The 27,841-nt window shown below is 31.1% G+C and overlaps 1 protein-coding gene across 1 annotated transcript; it reads left to right on the forward strand.

Moving 5' to 3' along the window:
• Positions 1-2,529: 2,529 nt before the first annotated feature.
• LOC134715818 (alpha-aminoadipic semialdehyde dehydrogenase-like) lies at positions 2,530-27,279 on the forward strand. Its single transcript, XM_063578299.1, has 19 exons — positions 2,530-2,754; positions 4,627-4,680; positions 5,440-5,505; positions 7,816-7,896; positions 9,289-9,412; positions 9,909-10,041; positions 10,281-10,325; positions 11,214-11,291; positions 11,695-11,752; positions 13,553-13,592; positions 14,613-14,654; positions 15,457-15,551; positions 16,550-16,634; positions 17,502-17,608; positions 22,987-23,103; positions 23,938-24,035; positions 24,574-24,647; positions 25,955-26,030; positions 26,747-27,279. The coding sequence occupies exons 1-19, from the start codon at positions 2,566-2,568 to the stop codon at positions 26,799-26,801; spliced, it is 1,617 nt and encodes a 538-aa protein (XP_063434369.1). The 5' UTR covers positions 2,530-2,565; the 3' UTR covers positions 26,802-27,279.
• The last annotated feature ends 562 nt before the right edge of the window (positions 27,280-27,841 follow it).

Here is a 27,841-nt window from a genome sequence, read left to right on the forward strand (position 1 = left end):
ATAGTTCAAGAACGGCCTTCAAGACTAAGCTCACCCCGATCAACAATCTCAGCATGTTTTTGCATAAAAATTGCTCCCAGGTTCAACCAATTCTGATGTTTCTTAGAGTAAGGAAATCGAAGGAAAACGGGTCATTTTTACACATTTTACTTAAAGAAGAGTTAAGTCAAAAAAGTAATTTACTGAATCACAATATAACACATTCAACCGAAAATAAACTAATATCTATGATGTATGTGGTAATGAATTTAGTAGGCTTGGACCATTACAGATTCACAAGAGAATCCGTACAGGTGATAAACCATATAAATGTGTGTGACTGTGGTAAAGGGTTTAGTCGGCTTTCTTGTTTACAAATTCACATGAGAACACATTCTGCCGGTAATCCTCATGACTGTGATGTATGTCAGTGGCGTTTTCAGAATATTTGAAAGAGGGAACGTAGAGTACAATCTTTTGCCGAGTGGAGCGAGGCGAAAAAATTATTTGGACTTTTTGGGGTAAAAAACATAAAATAATTGTGAAATGCACTAATGTCATGGTTCCTGACTTGAAGCATGTAAATTTTATGGTTAAAGTGTCAGGGTTTGATATTTTGTATGCCGAATTCTCTATGGTATGTTAAAAGGATTTGATGGATCTAACCAGCAGTAGACCAATAACGAGAAATTCAAAATTCTAGGGTATAAGGCGTTACTTTACATTACAATAGTCTGTCGCAAAGATTTTATGAACGGGAGGCGTAATTCCGGTTGCCCTGGTATAAAGGCCATGGGGAAGGTTAGAAGCTCATGGATTTCAAAAATTTAGCATCAAATTATGAAGTATTATAACAGACTCCATGATAGACAAATTGGTGAAAATAGTCTGCCTTCGGATCATCTAAATCATATATTGATTAAAATGAGGATATCAAATATTTATAAGAAATTGTAAATTCAGTTAAACAGTTAAAAGGTTATATGAAATGGGCATGAACAATAAATCTTTAACGATAGCTTTTTCTGAACTTTTGATATATATACTAGTACCTGTTTTGATAAAAATATACCTTTTCACTGTTTTGGTCTTTTGGAAAATGTTGCCTTGTGCTGTATTTCGATCCCTTTACCAAGAAGTTTGTTTTGCATGCACACGCATTAAAATTGCGGTTTTTATTCAACACATAGGTTTAAACGTTGTTTTCAATGTAGTAGATATAAAAAAAAAAAAAGTGGTATGAGTGCAATTATACAACTCTCCAACCAAATCACAATCTATAAAAGTAAACCATTATATGTCAAAAAATAGTCTTCAACATGGAGCCTTGGATCACATCGAACAGCAAGATACAAAGGGCTCCCAAAAAATAGCTAGTGTTAAACTATTCAAACGGGAAAACCAACGGTCTAAACTAATAATAAAACGAGAAACGAGAAAAACTTATGAACCACATCATCAAACGACTGAAAACCAGATTCCTGACTTAGGATAGGTGCAAACAATTGCAGCTGGTTTAAATGATTAAATATTCACCCTTATCTGAAACAATAGTGTAACATTGTACTTATAAAGCCTCTTTCTAGATAGACAAATCTGACCCTTCCCAATACTGGGACTTTCATACTAAGAAAGTCCCTGTCTAATGCAAGGTAAAAAAAAACATGACCCCATTTCAGAAAATTTAGCTAAAAATGTAATCCCGTTTGTCGGAACATACCCGCCCCGGTATCATAAATACAGGGAGTATCCGCCGGTAGATGTAGAATGACCATCGGGGAAGCCTCAGTCACACGAAACAACTATTAAAAATGTTCATGTACAGGTCAGTTACTTACCGTTTTGGTTATCTAAAAATGGTGTCATGCCAAGTAACCCATCAAATGGGGGAATCAGTATAAGAAGACATCAGAATATGAATATGATGAATGGACTAGTTACGTCCTTGTAGTGATGAATTGCCATATTCACTACAATATAACGGCAGATTACGATATTTTTTTTATTTTATTTTGAAAAGTCGTACGCCTATTACATCCTAACCTTGACCCACCCTGTCCACCACTGAATCCTTAAAATTAGAAATATCAACTACTTTTCATACTAAAGCAAGGATTTGTATAGTGACCCTCAGTATACTTGACTAAAAAAGCGACCATTAAATTTTAAAACTTAATTGTAATAGCAGTTGAAGATTCGTGTGAATATAATTACATATATTGGGAAATTGAATAATTATATTTTGGATAGTACCAGAAGTCCTGACTCCATTACTAGTCTAGTGAAGTCTAGTAATGGACTTCTGGTATTTGTGAAGAAACTCGCTTGTTTAGTGCGCCAAATCTTTCCAATGAAGTCTCCCCGGCACCTTCATTCTGTTGTAGGGTATAACATGTATAAGGAACGATTTAATATTTTTCCTCAAGACATTCAGAAACAAAATTTCACACAGACCATGGTTATAAATTTTTAAACGACTTTAAATCATAAAAATTCCCTTTTAAACTATTTTCACAGACATTATCGAACATTTGTGTGTTTTTATTTTAGGTCATCCCTTTAAATGGATCCGTCCAAATTACCCTAATGGCGACATCCACAGTGTACTGCAGAGCCGGTCACTTTCTCACAAAAAGTCGATTGTTATCTCTTAGATTACACAGAACCATGTCAAGTTTATTGATAGAAGATCCAAAGTATTCGTGGCTTAAAGATTTAGGACTGTCAGCTCAAAACAATGGCGTGTTTTATGGAAAATGGGGAGGATCAGGCGAGGTATGCAGATTTTGATTAAGAATTTTTACTTTACAAAAATACTGATTTCTCATGTTAAGTACAACACATATAATTAAGGGAATTGTTGCAACATTTATCATACACATACTGTTTATTAAAATACAAGCAGGTACCACGAAACATAGTCGTAGGTGTGTATCGTATCAACCGATTTCATTGGTGGATTCAAGGTCACTCAATACGTAAACAGCTGATTTAGCAGAAATTATCTGAACCGCAATTTTGTCTTTTGTAACATTTTTGGTTATGATGATGTATTAGTTTTCCACAAAATTATTTAATGCACTTATGTTTTTTTTCAAAAAGAAAAAACCTAACCAGAGTGTTGAGTGTGTACAAGGGTACTGTCACAGCAATTTTATCTTTTTGTTAGCAGTAACATTTTTCGTGGATACTTTGACTTTTGTCAAAAAAGTGAAACATAGCAATCCTACAATCTGTCATCTGTGTCGTTCGCAGCGTCCACAAATGTTCAGGTTAAAGTTTTTGAAAATAATATAACATTTCTAAATTTCTGGGCACGGTTAACAACATTTCTGTAAAAATGAGGATGTGCTATCCTGTTTGAAAAAAGTTTTCCACAGGTACAACCTAACTTCAAAACCAAATCTTTATATCTATGGAAAAATTTAGTAAAGGTTTTAAGTAATTTATGATAACGATATCTGTGCTCTAATAAATTACCAGTAATACATATCAATTACATTCATTATCATCAAAGATGTCACAACAGACACAGGCATAGCGAACAAGCTGTGCAATATTTAAATACCGTAAGATGATATCCTGGTTATTAAAATTTCCTGGATTTCTTCCAAACTTGGACAGAAGCTTGTTTATGATCATGAATCATTTTTTCTGCATTTTACTTATAAATGGACTTAAGTTTTTTCTGCTGGGAAACATTACATTCACTCTGTGGTTAAAGATTTAAAAATTTTAACAACTTTCTTAAAATATCCTGGATTTGTTCCAAACTTGGACAGAAGCTTGTTTATGATCAAAAGCTAGTACATGTATCTAGAAGGAAATTTTGTTAAAATTTTATTCCTGTTTATCAGTATTTTACTCATAAATGGACTTAGTTTTCTTCCAGTTAACATTTCATACAGTCTGCAGTTAATATAAAAAAGAAGAAGTGGTATAATTGCCAATGAGACAACTATCCACAAAAGACCAAAATGACACAAACATTTAAGACAACTGTAGGTCACGGTACAGCCTTCAACAATGAGCAAAGCCCATACCGCATAGTCAGCTATAAAAGGCCCAATAGGACAATGTAAAACAATTCAAACGAGAAAACTAACAGCCTTATTTATGTAAAAAAAATGAACGAAAAACAAATATGTAACACATAAACAAACTACAACCACTGAATTACAGGCTCCTGACTTGGGACAGGCACATGCATGAATAATGTGGCGGGGTTGAACATGTTAAAGCTTTAATACATTTATTAGATTCATAAACTATCCTTGATTTGTTCAAAACTTGGACAGAAGCGTCTTACAATCAAAAGATAATATCGAGAGGAATTTAAAAAAAAAAAAAATTCCTCATTTTTATTGAGACTGCGATTAACTGTAAAAGTAGGTGAGACACAGGGTTATGTGGAACCCTTACAAATTTTGGTTACGAGGATGTATTTGTTTTCCACAAAATTATGTAATGCACATGCACTTTTGGTGTTTTGTAACAAGAAAATACCCAAACAAAGTGTCAAGGGTGAAGATTTAGCAGGAAGGTTGAAATGAATACCATGTGTTTGTAAAACTCCTAATAAGGTACCCGTCCTAGCTTCCTAACATATTCTTGTTGATTAGCTAACTATTTAATTTTCTTTTTCAGATTGCCACATCTTATTGCCCTACAAACAAAAAGCCAATAGCTACAGTTGTACAGGTAAGATATTAATGAGGGTCATAATTAGGATACCTTCATGACGAATAATGGTAAAAATTCTTGCCATATGATGTTAACAGTAGTTTTTAGTGTATGACGATAAAATATACACTTTCTTTTAGATAAATAAAAACATCAACTGATTTCAATAAATCACGTTAATTTTTTTCCAATTTTTTTTGTATTTTCCTGACAATAACTTGTGTTTAAGTGCATGAATCTCTCTGAAATTATACAAGTGTTCACACCACAAAAGGATTGACTGAGGGGGTTATGGCTCAATCAAATTAGAAATTCTGGGCAAAAAAGGGGGACAAACTATTTTTTTCTGGTTAATGGACAATAAAGACAATTTAAAAGCAGTGTAAGAGAGGTAATTCAATTACATTTGAAAGACAATGTTGTCTATGATTTGATTTACCTGTAAAATATGTAAAAAGAAATGTCAGGGTTTGAGCTTTTTGCCAAAATAAAAGGGTGGGGGAAGGAGGGTACAATGAATTTTTTTTGGAGGGGATGTCAATAGGCAACAGCATAGGGTATTGCTCAAAAGCAAAAAAAGGGGTTAACATGTTTTTTTAATTAATTAATATCATTTAATATTTTAGAGTTCCATCATTTAATATTTTAGAGTTCCATCATTTAATATTTTAGAGTTCCATCATTTAATATTTTAGAGTTTCATCATTTAGTATTTTGATAATTAGACTTTTTTAATTGATTGAATTCTTAATTACCAGTATTTTATTTGAATTTCAGGGCAGTCCAGCTGACTATGAGAAAGCCATTGCAGCAACAAAGGAAGCATGGGAAGTCTGGGCAGAGGTATTGTATACGTTTTTATCATGTTTATATATAAATGTATGTACTGGTTAGTATTTAACTTGTACCACTTTAGAATTTTACGGAACTGTAACTAGTGTGCTATATTTGACAAAAATTACGGGACTTGACAATGAAATAGTTTCATTGTATGATAGAAAAAATGTATAGATTTTGAGACTGAAACTGAGGCTTTCCAACTGAAGTAGGTATAAGTCTTTAATAGAGTATTATTTTATCAAATAATTTTAAAAAAAATATTCTTCTTCATATTTTCAAATATTAATGAAAAAATAAAATCTTGGCTGTCAGTCATAAAATTAACTAAGTACTCATGTACAAAGTTTGTGATCAAAATACCAAATCCAATTTCATAATTGATTGTTTTCTGAGTCTGAGTACATTAATCCTGCTTGATATTTTGATCACCAAAATGCCAGCGGTCCAACGATTTACAGAAAAGAGAGACGATTTACAGAAAAGAACCGAAAAGGACCAAAAAGAACCGAAAGGGACCGAAAAGAACCGAAAAGAGCATACATATAATTATTATTTAAAGTTAAAACCATGTATATATACCAATTTTTCCCCTCGTAATAAAGGAATGTATAATTCAAATTTAGATTGTACATTTATATGGATATGTAGGCTTACAAAAAAGTTAGATTTCCCTGTATCAAATTAAGGCATTTAAATATTTATGAAAACAAAATCAGTGTCATTTTCGTTGTTTTCGAAAATAGAATTGTAAAAAACATTTGACAAAAATTTCAATTCCTGCTACATGTAAACCTTGGCAAAACTTTACGATGTTCTTGATTCGTTTCAATTTCTTATTCAATTTACGGTATAAAACGATGGGCTACATGGGAATAAAAGGAGATTAATCAATAAAAAAAAATACATCATTATCTATATATTATAAATTTGGTGCAAAACACAGTCATTTCATTTCGTCTTTCAAGAAATATAAATAAATGAAAAGCGCACCCGCTTTCGGTATAATTGATAATTGTTTACTCTTTATATAGCCGCCATAATTGCGTATAGATTAAAGGGTGTGAAAAAGTGAATGGCCTGTTGATTTCTATTAATTTTATCTAATAAACCACTTAAAACAGATAATAGATTAGTGAAATGATATCCGATGGTGATAAATGTTGGCCTGTGGTGTTACATGTATCTATAGAGAAACTTGTGCATGGAGATAGCGGGACTTTTGAAGTTTTCCTTGACAAATTCAAATCCTTGACAGGTTTCACGTGTCAAAGTAACAATTAATGTGTGTTTCATTTAATATGTAATACACATACACACACAAAAAAAGAACGAAATATTCGTATTTATTCAATAACTCCTGTAAAAAGTAAAATCACAAAAATACTGAACTTAGAGGAAAATCAATTCGGAAAGTCCATAATCACATGGCAAAATCATATAACAATACGCATCAAAACGAATGGACAAGAACTGTCATATTCCTGACTTGGTACAGGCATTTTCAAATGTAGAAAATGGTGGATTAAACCTGGTTTTATAGCGCTAACCCTCTGACTTTGTTGACAGGGTCATCAAATTCCGTAAAGTTTTCCGTCATGTTTTAAACGATATTTTGATTTATTTTGTTTTCGTCCTATTGTCCGAATGTCCGTATTGTAGATATATTTACTGATGAAAGGAACTCATTCCAAAAAATTTATAAGGAACTGTTGTAATGTTCGAAATGAATTAGCGACCAAGATTGAACAAAATAATGACACTCAGCTTGTAAATATAATTCATGTAGAACGATTGTTTGATAGTAATGAATTAATATCTTTAATTTTCTTGTCTGTTCTATGTTTTCGATTCCATAAGATAGGCATCCGACCCTACCTATAATTTTTCACATGTACAGTAAGTAATTATATGTAGTCCTGTTGCAGTATAAGGTTTCAAAACCTAATAATAAACTTTTGTGAAAAATATCTTTTTATTTATAATAGACATATTTAATTTTACAATTTGTTAATTTTCTTCGATTACAAAAAAACTACGATCTCCTTTTCGGTTCTTTTCGGTCCTTTTCGGTTCTTTTTGGTCGTTTTCGGTCGTTTTCGGTTCTTTTCTGTAAATCGTCGCTCTTTTCTGTAAGTCGTCGAACCCAAATGCCAGATATGTTTTGCAGTTTTAATGCATCATTCTGTTTTGAAAAGCTGCTTAGAAATTATAGGACATTATGTTTACTTTTATAGTTATAGTAATTTTTGGTATTAAACATTATTTTGGTTTTGTTGAGAGGACATAGTTGTATAAGTCACATTATTATGATAGGTGCCAGCTCCACAAAGAGGAGAAATTGTTAGACAAATGGGCGAGGCATTGAGAGAAAAGAAGACCATCTTAGGAAAATTGGTAAGTCATTCTTAATTATGTTTGTCAGAATGAACAAATCAAATTAAGATTCAGGAATATTTTAAAAAGTCATAATGTTTGGTGTAGAAAGGTGAAATGAAAAGAAAGATTTTTAAAATCACCTGGACAATTTTTGGGCTGATTCCTTTTGCTCCTTGTTATTTAAAAACATCAGCAACCCTTTTTTTCCATAGAATTGTAGATAGATATAAAATGTACATTAAAGGAGGTTTGATTTAAACAGAAATGCTACAGCAATTCTACAATACTAGTAAAGGCATGTAAATTAAAAAAAGACTTCAAAATAATACAAATACTAAGTCTTCTAATGAGGGACAAAATAATCTGACAAATAATCACATCATGGGGCAAGACAAACATAAAGATGACCCTGAGTCTTTATCGTGCTAAAGGCTGAATTCAACACAGAAGATTGAAGATGATAATTAAGCAAGACATTTCTAAATGCAAAAAAGAAAGGGAAAAGAACGCAAACCAAGAAGCAACTACAACCCCAATTTGTTTAACCCTAAATCTAGTTTATGACGCACTTGTCCTTGACCTATTATAGCCTGGCTATATCTAATACCCAATTAATGTCTATCATTTTACGGATGATAATTCTTGCCTTGAGTTGCTGTCTCATATACTTAAACCATAACCTCAATTTCTAAAAGACACATGTCTGTAGATTGTAATAATCTAAGTGTGATGAGAAGTATACTAATATATACAAAGACTTAGTACTAAACTATTTTTTATTCAAGAATATAAAAACATATGTATTTATTTACAATATGGCAACTGGGGACTTATACAACTACCAATAATATAAAAACCAATAATGTAGAATGTTTTATCTCTATATGCAAAGGGAGATAACTCTAGCTAAATCTTGAAACTTAGAATTGAGATAAAACTTTAAAGATTGACTAAAAAAATTCGAAATAGCCAAATACAAATGTTTGCAGCTTTTGTTTTAATTTTTTCAAAATGATACAAGTAGTCCTTAATTCCACAAAATTTAAAATCTAATGGTTGACAAAATAATCTGACAAATACTGACATCATAGCTCATTGATGTACTAAGCTGACCATGAGTTGATAATATATCCACAGTAAAGTTAGGTAGAAGTCTGCATTGCAGGAGTCATCATGTCATGTTTTACACTTCACCGTTTCAGAATCTAATGCATTCTGGGTAATATATTCAAAAATGTACACCAAAACGTTGAAATTGGTTTAATCATGATAAGCAATAGAAATTCAACCAATGACGTAATGTTATTTTCATTTTGGTGTACGAACAATGAGATTACCCATATGCCTTCAGATTCTTAAAGGCAAATTGATCTGCTACAAATCTACTTCATTGTTTTACTTTTCTTGTAGGAGTCTTTAGAAATGGGTAAAATTTTAGCTGAGGGGGAGGGAGAAGTACAAGAGTATATTGATATCGCTGACTATGCTGTAGGACTGTCCAGAATGTTTTCAGGAAATGTCTTTCCATCAGAGCGTTAGTATTTTATCATATGTTATTCTGCAATTTCATACCTAAACAAAAGATAATTCTAAAACTTAATTCCAAGAAACAAAAACACAATACATTGTATTATGTAAAAAAATCTTGCCTGAACCAGTTGATTTTAAAAATGACAGCAAGCAATTTACTGTTATTTACATGATTTTTATAGCAGTTTCAACTTTTGTACCACTGAAAATGAAAGACCAGTTTTGAACAGCAATACACTTGTTGACTTCATACTTTTGATAAGATAAAAGACTGCATGACAAAAATGTTTATGCTTTGTATCTTATGACTTTTAGACACATAATATAACTTTTATTTTTGTATCAATTATGAAATGATTTTTTTTCTTATAATTATGTACAACCTATTGGTTTTTTTTTTGTGTTTGGAAATAATAATCTGCATTCAATGATATTTTATCTATGTTCAATAAAATATTGTCATCAATGGGTAAATGATGTTATTTTCTTGCTCATTTTAGGACCTGGACATATGCTGATAGAACAATGGAATCCACTAGGAGTTGTGGGTATTATAACAGCTTTTAACTTCCCTGTAGCAGTGTATGGATGGAATTCATCGATATCATTGATCTGTGGAAATTGTTGTTTATGGTAACCCAATTATTAGAAATATTTAAAAGTTTAAAGTTTTGATGCTCTTTTGAGACATAACAACGTTTTTTACGCTTTAAGAGTTTATTTCACTACATTTTGAATTCATTAAAAAATTCTAATAGGATAGTCATTGTGTTAGGGTTAGCTTTTGCTTTTTTTTTTTAATTAAGCTATCCCGATGGTGACAAATTTTCAGGTAGTATAGTTATGTTCTATAATCATTTGATATATTTTAGGAAAGGAGCACCCACAACCCCACTTGTCAGTGTTGCAATTACAAAGTAAGTCAAAAATATAAAAGCCATGCAATTGTTAACCAACTAATCTTGCAAACAATTTATTTTTTATGGATAAAGGAAGATGTGGTATGAGTGCCAATGAGACATCTCTCCATCCAAGTCACAAATTATAAAAGTAAACCAATATATGTGAAGGTACGGTCTTCAACATGGAGCCTTGCCTCACACTGAACAGCCAGCTATAAAGGGTCCAAAAAATACTAGTGTAAAACCATTAAAACTGGAAAACCAATGGTCTAATCTATATAAAACACAAGAAACAAGAAACACTTATGAACGACATCAACAAATAATAACTACTGAACATCAGATTCCTGACATAGGACTAGTGCAAAAATTTTAATGGTACCAAACCTTCTTCCTTATCTGAAACAATAGTGTAATATCACAACATACAAAGACACTATAAAGTATCAATTGGAATGACTTTCAAGAAAAAAAAAGGGAATATAATTTGTCGCAATTATGCTATGTAAAATTAATCTTCCCTAATATAGATACATCAAGAAAAGTAGAAAATCACAAAAATAAATCACCCTCAACAAAAAATAACATTTTTCAATGTATGTTTGATAAGTCCATGCAATCTGTATGAAGTATTAGATAAAAAGTAGTAATGACACTGGCACTTCAAAGGATCAAACCGTTTCAGCGTCCTTTACCCCCAACCATCAGAAACCTGTTTTTTTTTTTTATAGTAGTAAGGAGTTTGATGCTAATTTTTCCAGTGGCAAGAAAAAAATGAATAAGCAGTGATCTCTAATAACTATTAATAGAGGGAGCAAACATTAAATCGTTATTTACTCTTAAGTTAGCATTGTGTAAATTATTTATGTCTTTTATTTTTATACCTCATCTATTTCTTTTCAGAATTTTAGAAGCTGTCTTGAAAGCAAACAATCTTCCAGGTGCCATTTGTTCATTGGTTCAAGGAGGTGCTGATATTGGGTAAAAATGATATAATATTTATTATACAGTTATACCTGTTTAAACAGAACCTATTCAGGACTTAATGTTTTGTTCGGTTTTGGCTGATGTTCGCTTTTGTCAGATTCACAATGCATACAATTTGATATGACAGGACTTAAGAACATGTTTGGTATGTACAGCATTCGGTGCGAATACAAATAAGATATTCTAAAATATTACAGCTGATATAAAGTACACTGATGATGTGCATACCATATTCTGAATGATAATTGATTTTTTTGGGTTGCTTCTTTTTTTTTGGAGGGGGAGGGGAGAGTTAAAGTAAAATACACACTAAAATGATAGTTTCCATGCTATTTTATACTTTATGCTTTAATCTATTGAATGATCACCTAATATTGATTGTAACTTATATTTTTAGAATGTTGATGGCCAAAGATGAAAGGATCAATCTTCTATCATTTACTGGCAGTACACCTGTAAGTTTGTTTATTAAAACTCAGTTTATATTTGTTGACTTCAAACTTCTTATTCAATGTATTTTTATGCATTTATGCTTTTTAACCTGATATTGAAGGAAAATTCCATTATTGATTTTGGGATGTAGGGTGGGCTAGAGGCTGCCAAACAGTGACTTTGCCTACAAGGATCTAAAACAAAAGCTTTTCAAATTTGTTTGTTGTTTCTGATAACAAAATGAAGGTCACGTCACGTGACAAATATTTTAACCTGAGCGATAGGGAGGGGTAAAATATCGGCATAAAGGGACAACCCGTGGTAAAATCTAGATATATTCAAGCCCCCATGAATTATTTCGATTCTAATAGGACAAATACCGCAATTCTTTTGGATCAAAGCACCCAAGGTGAAGGCAAATATTTGCCCTTCCAATAGATTAACACACTTTTTCGATTGGCATAAAAAATGGAGCAAACAGAATAACTATTTACATTAAAGTTTTTAAGTTTTTAGATAGATTTGGATGAATTTGATAATGATCATTTACTTATATGTCTTCTATGTATACAAAAAATGGACTTATATCACATTTTTATCATCGTTTGTTTACTTTCCTTGTTGTGATGATTTTCGGTATCAGAAGCGTGTATTTTCCCATAAAATGCTTAAATTACAATGTCATCATTCTATGACTTCTGGTACTTCATTCATAAAAAAACATATGACGTGGGAGTACGACAGAACAGCCAATGTAATATGTTCATATTTTACCACGGGTGGTACTGAGAGCGTTTGAAGGACATCATGTTAGAATATCTGTTAACACATTATGTATGATTTTTCTTACCTGTTTACTGAATGTTTATAGCAGGGGATCATATTTGATCATTATTTTACAATACATCTTGTTTTTATTCTGTATGATATCAGATCATTCAAATTTCTATTTTAAAATAATTACCGTACACATTTGAAATTTGTATTCTTAAAAAAACACATGAATGTATTGCTAATTTTGTGTCATTAGCATATAACTTAAAAATTCATATTATTTCTTGGTATATGATGAAAAATAAAATCTATTTTTTTCCTGAATTTGTAAAAATACAGCAAAATTTAAAGGGGCACTAGCTGTCAAATTCATGGTCACCGATTTGACTCAAATTGTCCTATTTGATTTATAACAATGTAAAACATGTATCCAAACTACTAAAAGTCTAAAATAAACAGTATACAGAGCATGGTGTAGATAATATGTAGGTTCGTTTCGTGTGTATGTTAGTCCAGACGTCATCTAATTAACTATTGGTTTGACCTCGGATGATCATATAAGCGATGTAAACATAAATAACGATATGAATAGATTAAACCAACGCGTGTAATTAGATTTTTATAGGTCTGTTTGATTTTAATATATAGATTAAAAATTTATGTTAAATTTTATATAGATCGAATCAGTAATCAAATGATTTACCGTAGTTTCACTTTCATTGTTGACATTCTTTTTCCTTAAATAACCTGTACACGTATAATGCATGCATTGTCAATCTCTAGCTAGGGGTTAAATTGAAGTTCACATGAATATGGATTTAATGAGGTCAACTTATTCACTTGCAAGTGAATCAGTAATTATCAATGTTTCTTCGCTTAATTTGACAAATTGAACCATTTTGGCTGCTAAAAGCGAATTATTATTTCACTATTTCACTTTCATTATTGATTGAACAAAAAAAAAACTTACTTAAATTTTTTTATATATTTAGTAGCTAGTGCCCCTTTAAGAAATGAGAAGTAAATTAGTTAACTATTTATTTTTTCAGGTTGGACATAAAGTTTCTATGATGGTTCAAGAAAGATTTGGTAATTAATTTAGAAATTTGTCTACTAACTTAAAACATGACATCAGTGCTTTTAGTCCTTTGTCAATATTTTCATCTTTTGATGAAGTGCTATTCTTGTCTACATGTTATTATGTTTTAGTCGGTCATTAGTATTAATATCTGCTTCCAACCTTTCAATAGTAAAGTATCATGGATGGTTTTCTGACATAAACTGTTCAACAAAAAAACAGGAGAAGAGTTTGTATAAGTGACTTGTTACTTGTTTTCTAATCCATGATTTGTATTTATAAACATATTTATTCATTTGTTCAGAAATGAAGCATTGTTCACACTTCTGTTCAACAATAATGGCTCTATGGTTATTTTAAATTTTGATAACCTGAAGAAAATATAGAAATAAAATAGAGAATGGAAGTGGAAATATATTAAACAACCTAACCAAAGAGCAGACAACAGCCAAAGCCACCATGGGGTCTTCAACACAGCGAGAAAATCCTGCACCAAGAGATGGTCCTCAGCTAGACCCAAAATAAATTTGTGTACTGGTTCAGTGAAAATGGATGCCACACTAAACTCCAAAACACATAAATGAACTAAAATTAAAAAAACATATAAGACTAACAAAGACCAAAAGCTCCTGACTTGAGACAGACAACTATGAGGCATGGTTTAATATGTTTTGTGAGATCTCAATCGTTGACCTATACCACAAGAAGACATAGAACAAAGAAACATGGCAATGTGCACAGTAAAACTCTGTTAAAAAGAAGTTTAGAGTCCAATGTCAGAATAGGTAACAAAAGAAACTGAGAAAAATGACAATGATAAATAAATTGATAAAGTCAGGATATCTATGGCATCAAAAAACACTCCACTCTAGGTTATTTGCAGATGTATTTTTTTTTATAAATACTTGATCATTTATTTTGATATATTTGAGTCTTTGATATATACAATCCTTCTCTAGAACATGGTATGGAAACAATGTTAATTAAATATTTTACTATATTTAATTTACTTTATATTATTTACTTTTTAGGTAAATTTTTGTTAGAACTTGGAGGAAACAATGCTTTAATAGGTAAGATATTTTTCACTTACTGAGTTGCAGATTAAGTACACACATATGTAGAGTAATCATCAATTAAACAGGTACTGAACAACATAGATTCTAAAAATAGTCATCTAGAAGTATTTTGGAACCAGAAGTTTTTGCCCCCAAAGCATACTTAGATGATTAACATATTTATTAGTTACATTACTTTAAATATTATATTATTATTGACTTTTCAAAAGAACTAGACCTGTTGTGATTGGGCCAGGCAGATAAAGAGAGCTCACTCCTCCAAATTTCCATTTTACTCTGATTCAATTACAAAGTTGTTCTGTGATCAAACTGCATCCTAAATTTGGAGAGTATGACAATAAATTGCCTTAGGTTGGAGATATAACTGCTAAACTTAAAAACTATAGAGAGTCATTGAAAAAATACAATACAAAAACAGACCAGGTATTAGATATTTAATGTTACAGCTAACTGAGCTTGCACGGTAAGCAAACATGATACATCAACAGTATGCAATGAATAATATTTCAGTATGCTAAGGGACGACATCAAAAGTTCAATGAAGGATAAAAAACTTAATTCACATAGTTTTTTCACTGACCCCCACAATCCCCCTCTTAACTTAATTGGGAAAAATTGATTCACCAATAGGGATATTTGTAAAATCGATTTTAGATTAACAAAACTTGCAGCAATGTTGACCCCCGACCCCAAACTGTTTGATTTAAGTTTTTTATCCTAAATCTATCTTTTGATGTCGTCCCTTAAATGCAGGTAGTGTATGTGCACAAGAAATGATGTACATCTTCTTTTTCAGTAAATGATGATGCTGATATTGACATGCTTGTTAGAGCTGCAGTGTTTGCTTGTGCTGGCACAGCTGGACAGCGATGTACCACAACTAGACGTCTGGTAAGAAAATAGTCTTTTTGAAGACTTAAAACTAATGTAATGTATGGAAAGTTTGCAACAGCTTTGAATTTTACTTGCAAACTGCAAGTCATTTTCACATGATTCAGAGTTGATAATATATTAGTGGAAGTAATTAAAAATTCTTGTGATATGAAAATTTGCACCAGTTCAAAAATTTACTAAGCAATAGCATACAACAGTTTTGAATCCACCTCACAGCATGTAATCAGATGTTCACTGCAAATGCTGAAATTAAGCTTTGACCAGCAATTTGCAGCAAGTAGTTTAAAAGATGGGCTTGGTTAAACATCATTGTTGACAAAGCTTTATAAAAATTTGTAACAGGGTATTTTCTGGCAAATGCACCACAATTGAAGATCTAGGGTTCTTTTCTTTTAATACACAATATTTAGACCTTGACCCTACTATAAGTTATATGATTCGCTACTGACCCCATACGGATCCATAGAGGGTTAGTAAAATCCATAGGGGGTGAGGCCGGAGGCACAGTCCCCTATGAATTTTATTCACCCTCTATTGATCAGTAGAGGGTCAGTAGTTAACCGTATAACGAATTTATCGGACGCTTGACTTTTCCTGCGGCGTTTTGTTGAAAAATAAACACAACAACATTAATAGATGACGTCGCCATTAACGCGTCACATATGGAACTTACTAACCCCATACAGTCTCATAGGGGGTCACCATGTGACGGCGTTTAACCAATCACAACGTGATAATTCATCTGTGGTCCGATAAAACATCATGAACATATAATAACAAATGATAAATATTCCCATGACAAGATGGTACATATAATATATGGGCAAAGGGGAATAACTACAATTCATAATTATTCATGTTTCTTTTTGTATTTACTTTTTATAAACAAGTAACAAAGATATAAATCTCATAAATACAAATGCACCATGTTGTATTATTATGAGGATTACAAATTTAATATCACCTTTTAATTTGGTTTACATATTTGTTGCTAGATCCTCCACGAGAAAGTCCATGATGAGGTTGTCGAGAGACTGAAGAAAGCATATGCTCAGATTAAAATTGGGGATCCTTTAGAGCGTAAGTAACAACTATCTGCAAAGACAAGTACAAGTATAATCAAAACATGAAAATTTGTTTCACAAAAAAATCTATTGATAATCTATGAGTTTAGTTGAATAATTTTGCTTTGTCTCCATAAATTATAAGTAACAAATTATCGGCAAAGACAAGTGCTAGTATAATCAACACATGAAAAGTTGTTTCACAAAATAAATCTGTCGATTATCTATGAGTTAAATCTGATAATTTTGCTTTGTCTCTATACTTTATGAAAGCGTTAATTAAGTGAAATACTAAGAATGCATCTCAATAAAATCTAATTTGCCAAGCTTTTTAAAAATTCAGAATTTAACTCCTAAGTGATTTATTGTACTGAAAACTTTGTGTCAGAATCTGTTTCACTAATGATTTTAGACAACAAAAGAAAATCTTTTATAACCATCTGCAAAAAGATGTGTTCTTTATATGTGACATCATCAGACATGGTCAACTTTTTCAAGACTTCACAAAAGGATTTCAGAAAACAGTATAAAGAATATTTAACATTTTAATTGAATTTTACTCAGTGACGAACTTAGATTATGAAAAATCATCAAGTCGAAGTATAAGATAAGATAAGACTTTTATTAATCTAATCAAGAACCCATAAAGGGCATACATTTGCTAAGAATTATAAAAATGAATTGTTTAGATGAATTATTATAAAAAAAAATCAATTGATTACACAGTTTCTAGTAGCATATAGAGACACTCAGCATGATTACTTTATTTGGGGATTAGGCATTGATATTGCAAAGGAAATTTTGGGAATTTGTATAAGAATAACTTTATTGTTGCTGATCTTGATGATGATAATTATATAAAGTTTTATTATGTAATTTTCAGCTGGAACTCTTTATGGTCCAATGCATAGTCAACAAGGTGTAGATCTGTTTCTCCAGTCAGTAGAGGAAGCTAAAGCGCAAGGTGGAAAGATTGAATGTGGAGGCAAGGTAACAATGTCTTGTGAACATATTTAATTCCTTGGTACAAACTGCTTCAAGATCCCATGTTTAATGATTCAAAATTCAATAGGAGGAAGACATAAAGCTGTCTTAAATGACACTTTTCACTGCATCCCTGGAGGCAAGAGTAGGTCTCAAAACAGTGTTTCTGCATTGTAAAGTATAAAGTAGATCATTGATTTTTATTGGCTGTAAGTTTTACAAGTTAAACTTCTGAAAAATCTCAAAGGAGGGTCTGTATAAGGTTTACAGAAAGATAATATAGGGCAAAAATACAGAGAGAAAAATAGGTAAAAAAATAAATGATGGAAAATGTCTGGTGCTTGAATATTTTATAAACGAATAGAGAATAATGAAAAATGAGTTTAAGAAAAGAGAAAGGTCTTATAAATATAAGCAAACAAAACAGGCTGAATTTTTTCTTTAGTGTGATTTCACCTTCATCAACTATAATATGCAATTGCATTTGTGAAGATGATATATTATTGAGATATATATACAGCTAAAGTTTTCTTGCTGTGTTTTTCATAAACTATTTATCTTTTTCATTAGAGAAAGATAGGCTTTAAATGTCAAGTGTTGTGTATGCAATAATTTATATCATCTTATAGTTTTATTTTTTATGGGTACATTTTTAACAAAATGATACCTGTTAGTTTTTGAAAGCAGTTGATTTTGTACAAATAATCAGCTGTTAAGTTGACTAATGGATTTTTTTGATATTGATAAAATCGTTTTTAGATATGCTTTTAAATTTTAGCAAAATTAAAGATAAATGTATTCCATCTTTTTAAGGGAGATAATCCATTATTTCTTATTTGTTTAAAATTGTTGGTTTATAATTTTATAATTTGACTGTTCTCTCAGTTATTTATTCACTATTTACATAGACTCTAACCAAATTTTAAGTATAATGATTTCTAAGAATAACTTGAATACATCACTTTTCACTCTTTCCAGTCAAGATAGTTTTGATAGTTTTGATAGTTTATTAGAGAAAACTCAGCTGCAGAAGACTGCATAACAGGAGCATATTTATATACACAATATTAATTACAACATAGTTCATAATACAAACAGAATACATTTTTAAATTATACATCTTCAGAAATAAGTTTGTGTTTATTACAGTTTTAAATTAGACAAGCATCTTTTCTACCTTTTGAATAAAAATTGACAGCTTAGACAGCACATTACTATAACAATATTTAAGCATGCCAAGAACTTTTTTTTCATTTGGATATTTTAAATAATATGGAGGTATGAACTTCCCCCTTAAATCCTTAACTTCACAGTTGGTACATTTACATATATAGTGGTATACATCTCCAAGACCAGCTTTACAGAGTGGACAAATCCTCTCATTTCGTGGTACATTTCTCCATCTTCCTGTTTCGATGGGAAACTTTGTATTACATACCCTTAATTTACATATGTTTACTCTATGACCCCGTCTTAATTTTAACAGATATGTTTCCAAGCAAAACTCTTCTTTAAAGTGTAGATAAAACTCCCCCCTTGATGAATTGTTTATATCTGAGAACCATTTTTGAATAAACTGGTCCTGGAGATGCTGCCTTACATTAATTTTAATATAATTATAATCAACTTGCTCTGGAAAATTATATAGTTCGCAAAAGCCACAATCATTAAACACAGATTTTACATAGTTAAACCACTTAAAATTACAACCTTCATGCTCATGCATGTACCAAAGTAACTTATAAAGTTTACCCGATAGTTTTTTATCATTTGTTGCTAGCTTGTGCCAAAAACATATCTTGATCTGCAGTTCAAGTGGAAATCTTCCAAGTTCCCCATATACCATAAAATTTGGCGTATATGATCGCACACCCAAACTGCGCTTACAAAACTGTAGATGTAACTTTTCAGTATTATTTTTATTTTCAAACCCCATATTTCCGAGGAATAGGTCAAAATAGGAACCACCAACGCATCAAATAGTTTTAGCTGTAGATAAATCGGAAGTGAGATATTTTGTATCTTCTTGTAAAGATGCAATATGAGCTTATTGCCATTTATTCCCTGGGGCTCAGCTAGGTATATAATGCAAATGTAGGCACAAGTTATTAAAGGAGGTTTGGGTGCTGCTTAAGGCCACCAGCACTTTTAAGGCATAACCATTAGTGGTTAAGAAACCTTTCCTTTCGAGGAAAACAGCATTTATAGATGCAAACTTGCAAATTTGGTGAACACAATAACGAAAAATGTTCATTCAAATAATTGAAAATAATATAACACTAACATCTGTTCAACCAGAGACAAATGAAACAATTGATGCAGCATAAACCTTTATCTTTAAAATATTTTACACAATCTACATACATTGCCCATTGTAGCCCTTTATTGTAAGAACATTTCTGTTCAGCATTTTATTGTTCCTTTCCATTCTGATTGAGGCTAAGGTCAATGATAAAATGGGTTATTGACGCAGACTTTGGTAAAATTTTGCATACAACTTTTTTTGTCTGATTGAAACAACTGAAAATCCCCCAAAAAAGTACATTTAAATCTTATTTTCTGACATTTCAGAATTTGGTTCATTTCTATGTTTCTGAGTTTAGTGTGGTGTGCACTTTGCTGAACAGATATATATTATTGTTAAGTGTTAGCTGAACACCACCTCTTGGATACTGGATTTGCTTGCTGCATTGATGACCCATTGGTGCCCTTGGGCTCCTCTGTGCCCATTGGTCGGGTTGTTGTCTCTTTGACACCAGTAAAACCAATCTTAGAAGGAATTCTCCACAAGAAACTTATTGGATATTAACACCTGCTCATCAGGCCCACTAACTGATCATGATTATTTCAAGTAAATTCTATCTTAAGTTTTTGTAATCTATTAGAACTAATATAAAATCACTTAATACATGTATCATTTAGGGCCATTATAAAAGAAAGTGTGGTGTGTCATTTTCAACAGCATTTTGTATTTTTAATGATACTGTGAAAGTACTTTTATTCGTGGGGTACCAATTTTCGTGGTTTTCGTGGATGACTTTATCCACGAATTTAAGTGTCCAACGAAATAAAACAACCATTGTCCAAATCAAGACATGGAAAGATCCCCATCAGAAGGTTTGACTACTGATATGATCTAGAGAATATATTGAGAAACGTTCTCGTTCATATGGGAAATAATAAATTCATGCTGGGCTTGATTTTGATAAGAAGTATTTAAGATTCAAGATACATTTATAGCATGTGTTTATGTTACTGTTTTTGTTAGGTGACATGTTTATGGTCTATTTAACACATTGATGGTCTTTAATCTGTTGATCACTTTCTTATGGGTTAATTAGTGTTATCACTACGATTAACATGGGTCAATGTTTACTTTGCAATTTCCTTCAATCCAGACCATTTGTAACCTTTGTTTCTAAAGTCTTTATTTTTTTTATTTTTTTTTACAAAACTAAAATCCACGAATTTAAAAACCCACGAACATGTCAATATTGCTCAAACCACGAAAATTGATACCCACGAATTAAAGTACTTTCACAGTAGAAGCTTTCTAACTGTCTGAAACAGGAAAGCAGAATATAACATACATGACATATTGACTGTGTTATACATATGTATCTCCCTCATGCAAAGCTCTGATTCCTTTCAAGGATCTGGCTATACTTTTTGGACCTTTTGGATTATAGCTTTTCATCTTTTATATAAGCTTTGGATTTCAAATATTTTGGTCACGAGCATCACTGAAGAGACAAGAGTTTTCGAAATGCACATCTGGTGCAAGAAAATTGGTACCATTATTTTTATTATACATATATAAGTAATTCTTAATATATTCCAGCTAGATGATAATAGCTAGCCATAGTCAAGAAGCTGGATCTCCAAAAACTTATCTCTTACTGTTACGAAGTGAAGAGATAACTCTTACGTGCTTTGGGTGATGTGAAATAATTTGTAATTGCTTTAATAGTTTTGTTTTTTTACTGGTTCAATTAAAACTAATTGGTTGCTGTCAATTATTGGAAGTTGTTGATTTTATTTGGATAATCATATGTTCAGTTTATTTATGCATTTTGTTTTGATAAGGTGAATTATTTTAAAATTAACTATCAGCCTTTTTGCAAAATTGCAAAATTATCTACCGACTGATTCAAAGGGAAATAATCCATCCTAAGCCATTGGATGGTGTATTTACAATATGACTGTTTTAAAATGGTTTATTTACAAAGAATGTCAACCAAGTTAGATAAAATGGATTGTTTTCATATAATATTTGAATAAAGCATTATTTGCTCAACAGCACTATGGATCGAATGAACATTTACTTACAATCTTTTATCATCGTTTTAAACTTTGTGTATGAAACCACTGAATTTCATTAAAACTTGTCCTAAATAATCCTTAAAGTATTTAACATTATTAAATTTAATCTTTTTGTCCCATCAAATCATCAAATATGATTACCCCAGCTAAAGATAGAACTTGTGTTTACCATTAATGGTTATCTTTATGATTTTAAATTTCATATAGAAGATAAATAAATCTGATAGAATTAAAAAAAAAACCAACAGCCAGATTTTTAATGTGTTTGTTCAAAAAGTAACAGTCTGAGATAAGACATGTTACCCTACCCAGACTCATTATTTTGACTCTGAGCTCAACAATCTTAGCTCTTACTCCTTCATACTGATTTTAAACTCTTTGGTTTGACTTGGTGAAGGTAACTAGAACCCATGACCTCCGGGCTTGAAGCGAACAAGCTACCTCAAGACCACATAAGTTGTAATTTTTTGTTATGCCTTAGACAATCAGCTAGTTATTGGTTTATAAGTTTTATAATTTTCAAATGGATACTGTGTTTCATTTTGGGTAACATTCATTTTACAAAAGTTAAGATATCGTCTATATAACTCCACAGATAGGGTTATCCATGTACACTCACATCACGTTATGTATATTTTTATTTGAGTCTTGGACAGGTCATACAGGTGTGGATATAGCCATTTCAAAAAGGTGAGGTTCCCAACCCAGGAGAAAGGGGGTTCCAACTATATATCCCCATTCAAATGCATTGATGCTCCAAAAAAGAGGGGGTTCCCCTCTGGATCCGCCACTGTCATACATTATTCAACTTTTAAATATTACGGGAGTATGTTTTGTTTAAGAAGCGTAATGAAAACCTCGACTATTTAAGTAAGCAGCAATCAGTACAACTAAACCTGAAATTTATCCAGGAAGTTTCTTGGGGATCCTAAAAACAAAACAAAGACTTCTATTGCATATTGATATATATGTAACTGCAAACATTATTTCTGACTTTTTTTCTTACATATTATTGTATTGTTTGATTGCTTGCACTAAATACAGACACTATTTTATTGCAGAAAATTGAAAGAGAGGGACATTTTGTTGAACCAACAATAGTAACAGGCCTAGCCCATGATGCACCAGTAGTTCTGAAGGAAACATTTGCTCCAATTGTGTACGCTCTAAAATGTAAAGTAAGTAGTATCCATTCTCCACACTAGTTTAATGAGTGATTCTGGGTACTATCTGTATTGACATTTGTAAATCATTTTATCATTTTATAGAAATAAGATAGTGTATGAAAGCAAATGAGCTAAATGGCATGGAAGTTAGCAATTATAAGTCACTACAAATGGTACAGCTTTCAACAATCAGCAAAACACATATGGCATAGTTAGCTGTAAAAGGCCCAAAAAGGATAAATGTAAAATGATTTAAATAGGAAATTTGTATCTTTATAAGTTTGTTCAATCAAGGTTTAACATCATTTGAATCTAATCTTTATAAAAAATGCTGCTCTATTTTTAATTTTATTGTTGTTGTTAATTTACTGTACATATAGTTTAATTTTTAAACTGAAAAAAATAATTTATGTTAATTCAGCAGAATAGGGAGGATTTAAAAGACTGACATTTAGTTTTACTACTGCATCACTTAGATCATGTAACTTGACAGTAATACATTGTGATGTTTAAAAAAAACACCACAAAATAAACAAGTCAGTTTAAATCTTAATCATAGATTCAATAATGGTTCTGCAATATAAACTATTTAACAAAATCATATTTATAAAAGGATATGAGAGGTATATGTCTATGAGAAAGAAACCGCAAGACAAAAGTCACCAAAATATTTTTAGGGGTATCTACAGTCTTTAAAAATATAATGTTACCTATGCAATATATCAACCATAATCTCTAATTCTTCTGCCTCCTCTAAAAACAAGTGAACAACACATTTTTCTGATGTTACAAGTATGAGTATGAAAAAGGTAACAAATGCATGCTTCAATTTCTAAAACTTTTCAGAATGTGGATGAGGCAATTAAATTTAACAACGAAGTGAAACAAGGTTTGACCAGCAGTCTATTTACAAAAGATATCAGTAATATATTCAAATGGATTGGGTAAGAAAATTTTACATATTTTATGTATTGAAAAAGTTTAAGATGAAAGTTTACCAACAACATTCTACCACTAAACAAATAAGAAATAAAGTAGTATTTTCCACACTAACAAAAACAGAGAAAAAAAATCCTACATCCACACTAGGTAGTATTTTAATAACACCATGTATCACAATTTTGGAGACCGTGGTATGTTTTTGACCTGTTCTGTTATTTGTATCAAAACTTTTGGTGGGTTCACTATTAGAAAAAAGTTTGAGGAAGACAATGATTTATCAATGGTTATTTAAATGTTTTCTTATGATGCTTGAATATGGAGCATCTCAGCTGCCTTACAGGATTTTTTTTTACAAAAATTGATGTATGGGAATGATTTTAATTCTCAGAGTATTTTTCTATTTTTATGAAATTTATGGGAATAAAAAATATGAATAAATTTTAAAAATTTCTGCATGTCAGAAAAACTTTTACCAGTCAGCAGCTTCAATTAACCTAAAAATTTTACTATCATCTCACAAGTTACTTGTTAATTTTTCAGTCCTAAAGGTTCAGACTGTGGTATTGTTAATGTGAACATTCCTACCAGTGGAGCAGAAATAGGAGGGGCATTCGGTAAGTATTGGTCTACAAAAAAAACAGACATTTAAAATGAACACAGGATGTACTTATTTCTATCTTTGTTCAAAATTATATTGCTTAGAAGTCAACTTCTGATATTAGAGGGAAAATAATTGTAAAACCAGTTATGAATTTAAATGTGCGTATTGTTATGCGTTTACTTTTCTACATTGGTTAGAGGTATAGGGGGAGGGTTGAGATCTCACAAACATGTTTAACCTAGCCGCATTTTTGCGCCTGTCACAAGTCAGGAGCCTCTGGCCTTTGTTAGTCTTGTATTATTTTAATTTTAGTTTCTTGTGTACAATTTGGAAATTAGTATGGTGTTTATTATCACTGAACTAGTATATATTTGTTTAGGGGCCAGCTGAAGGACGCCTCCGGGTGCGGGAATTTCTCGCTACATTGAAGACCTGTTGGTGACCTTCTGCTGTTGTTTTTTATTTGGTTGGGTTGTTGTCTCTTTGACACATTCCCCATTTCCATTCTCAATTTTATCAATGCTTTATTGCATTAATTTAAGGTCAAGTATTACCATGTTGCAGATTTTGCTTAAATTTTGCATGCAATCTTGACTCGTTGAACAACAATTGATAAATGAAAAATAATGCATTTATCACTTTTATTATTTGAAATATTACTGGTTGAATTCTTGAAAAATGGGAGAACATTTGTATAGGAAGCACAATTAGTTTTTTAAGAAAAAATTATGGAGTAGAATTAGAGATTACACAATTTTAAGACAAATTTTTAAAGGTTTTTAACCATTTTTATATGCTTCACCCATTTTGTAAGAATTCAATCAGATATATTGCAAAAAATAAAAGAGATAAATGCATTATTTTTTTTTCAATTTCAATTGTAGTGCAATGAATCAAGATTGCATTCAAAATTTTAACAAAATCTGCGACATTTACAGTAACTGTTACTTGACCTTAAAGTATATCACAGACTATTAATGTATGCTGACATCCCACACTTCAGATGATGCATAACCAGTTGATAAACAATGTGTCCAAATACAAATATTTGCCTTTTAACATACATTTTTTGCATTGATCTGACTTGCATATCAACATTCTAAATGAAATAAGATTGTAATTTATTTGGTCGACTCTTTCTTTTTTTTAAAACCCTGATCCTGACAAAAATGCAGATTTAGCAAAAAAAATCATCATTTATTTAATTGATATGACCTTAAAATATTACCATTAAAACAACAAAATGAATAAAAAGTAAATGAATAATATATCAAATTAGTGCACATGTAAAAAAAATAGTCGTATCTTCTTTTTTTTTAGGTGGAGAAAAACATACAGGAGGGGGTAGGGAATCTGGCAGTGATGCTTGGAAACAGTATATGAGAAGGTCTACATGGTATGTATCTAATGTAGAGAAGAAGATACATTAACATTACTTCATAAAAAATGTATCTGTTGGTTATTTATTTGGTTTATTTTTTTAAAGCATTGTTTTAACTAATATTTTGATGGAAATATTCAATAAAGTTAAAATGAGACTTTATAATTTGCACTGTTGATCATATGGAAATAATACATGTTATGGTTGCCAATGAGACAACTCGCCAACAAAGACCAAATGACAAAGAAGGTTAGCAACTAAAGGTAAAAAGAGTACAGCCTTCAACCATTATGTTAACATTTTTATATGTCATAAAAAATATGAAGAAAGCATGATTCCTGTAAAATAAATTGCTCAGAGCTTGCCAAATGCATCTTGAGTATTTATACCTATGTTCTACGATGGATATAGGAAGATGTGGTATGAATATTTGGTTCACTTATGAGAATTTTTTGGCACAAAACTCAAATTATTATCATGACAAGAAAATTCTAAAAAGTTGATGATCATAGAATAATAAAATTGAGAATGGAGATGGGGAATGTGTCAAAGAGACAACAACTCGACTAAAGAGCAGAAAACAGCATAAGGTAATGGGTCTACAACAACTATTTACACAATAGAAAGTTTGGATATTATTTTATGCTGGAATTAAGTAAATTTTCCAAAAATATGGAATTAATGAATTTGGTCAGTCAGTTGAAGTAATACTTACATGTTTATATTTACAGCACAATAAACTACAGTAAAGAATTGCCATTAGCTCAGGGTATCAAGTTTGAGTGAAGTTAGCGTATCCAGATATTTGACAACAGATATATATCGTGTGAAGAACTCTGGATGATATTTTGTTTGTTATGAAATTGTTAGACATGAAAGAATGGTTGTTTCAGAGAATGTTTTAAAATAGTGCTGATGATGAAAGGGAAAACATATATATATTGTTCAGTTAATCACAGAGAATGAAAAATATCAGCATTTGTACTCATTATGTTCTCATCAGGGTTAGAGATATGTACTAAACATATATATTTATACTAATCAGTTAATGAAATAGGCATTTGTGATATTTTAAAGTTTTGATATCTGTATATTGTCATTTGTATAGCTTTTGATAAGTTATCAAAGTTTTTCTGAAATATATTATTATAAAATGCATAATATTTTGATTAATCTCCACTGCAGTTGACTGATTGATGCTGAATTTTCATTTTTTTTCATGTATTTTTGCTAAAAATTTATACAACATTATAAATGACAACCACAAATATTTGGAGTATTTTGAAATAAAACCAATCAAAACATTGTCTTATTATCTTGCTACAACAAAGGTGTAGCATTATTAAATAATTTAAAAGACTTAAGATTTTTTGAGTTGTTTGTTAATTTAGAGTTACACTTTAAAACATTGATTATGCCCCCATGACAAAATCTTGAAGGTCATATTGATCAGTCCATGATCTGTTTCTTTGTATAAATAAAGTTCCATAATATGCCTGACTATCTCTTCCTACCGTGCAAGGGCTGAATAGCCAGTCAAGGACATTAGAAACTGCCATTTGCTGTCCTACAAATTTTTAAGTACAGCTTTATTATTTTGAAGGATATTTCTACACATCATAAAGGTGTGAATGGCTACATGATTTTGTTTCTTTTCAAAATATTCCTAAAATGACAGATATTTGGATATAGTCATTTGTTGGTACTAGATGCATAATGAAGTTATGGTTTGTCCAGCTATATCCTCCTTCAGTTTTTGTCGAGCCTGTGACTTGTGTCGCAGAAAGCTTGACATAGAAATAGTGATCCTGCGACGGCAGCAGTTT

This window comes from Mytilus trossulus, chromosome 4 (assembly GCF_036588685.1).
Source record: "Mytilus trossulus isolate FHL-02 chromosome 4, PNRI_Mtr1.1.1.hap1, whole genome shotgun sequence".
Taxonomy (NCBI): Eukaryota; Metazoa; Mollusca; class Bivalvia; order Mytilida; family Mytilidae; genus Mytilus; species Mytilus trossulus.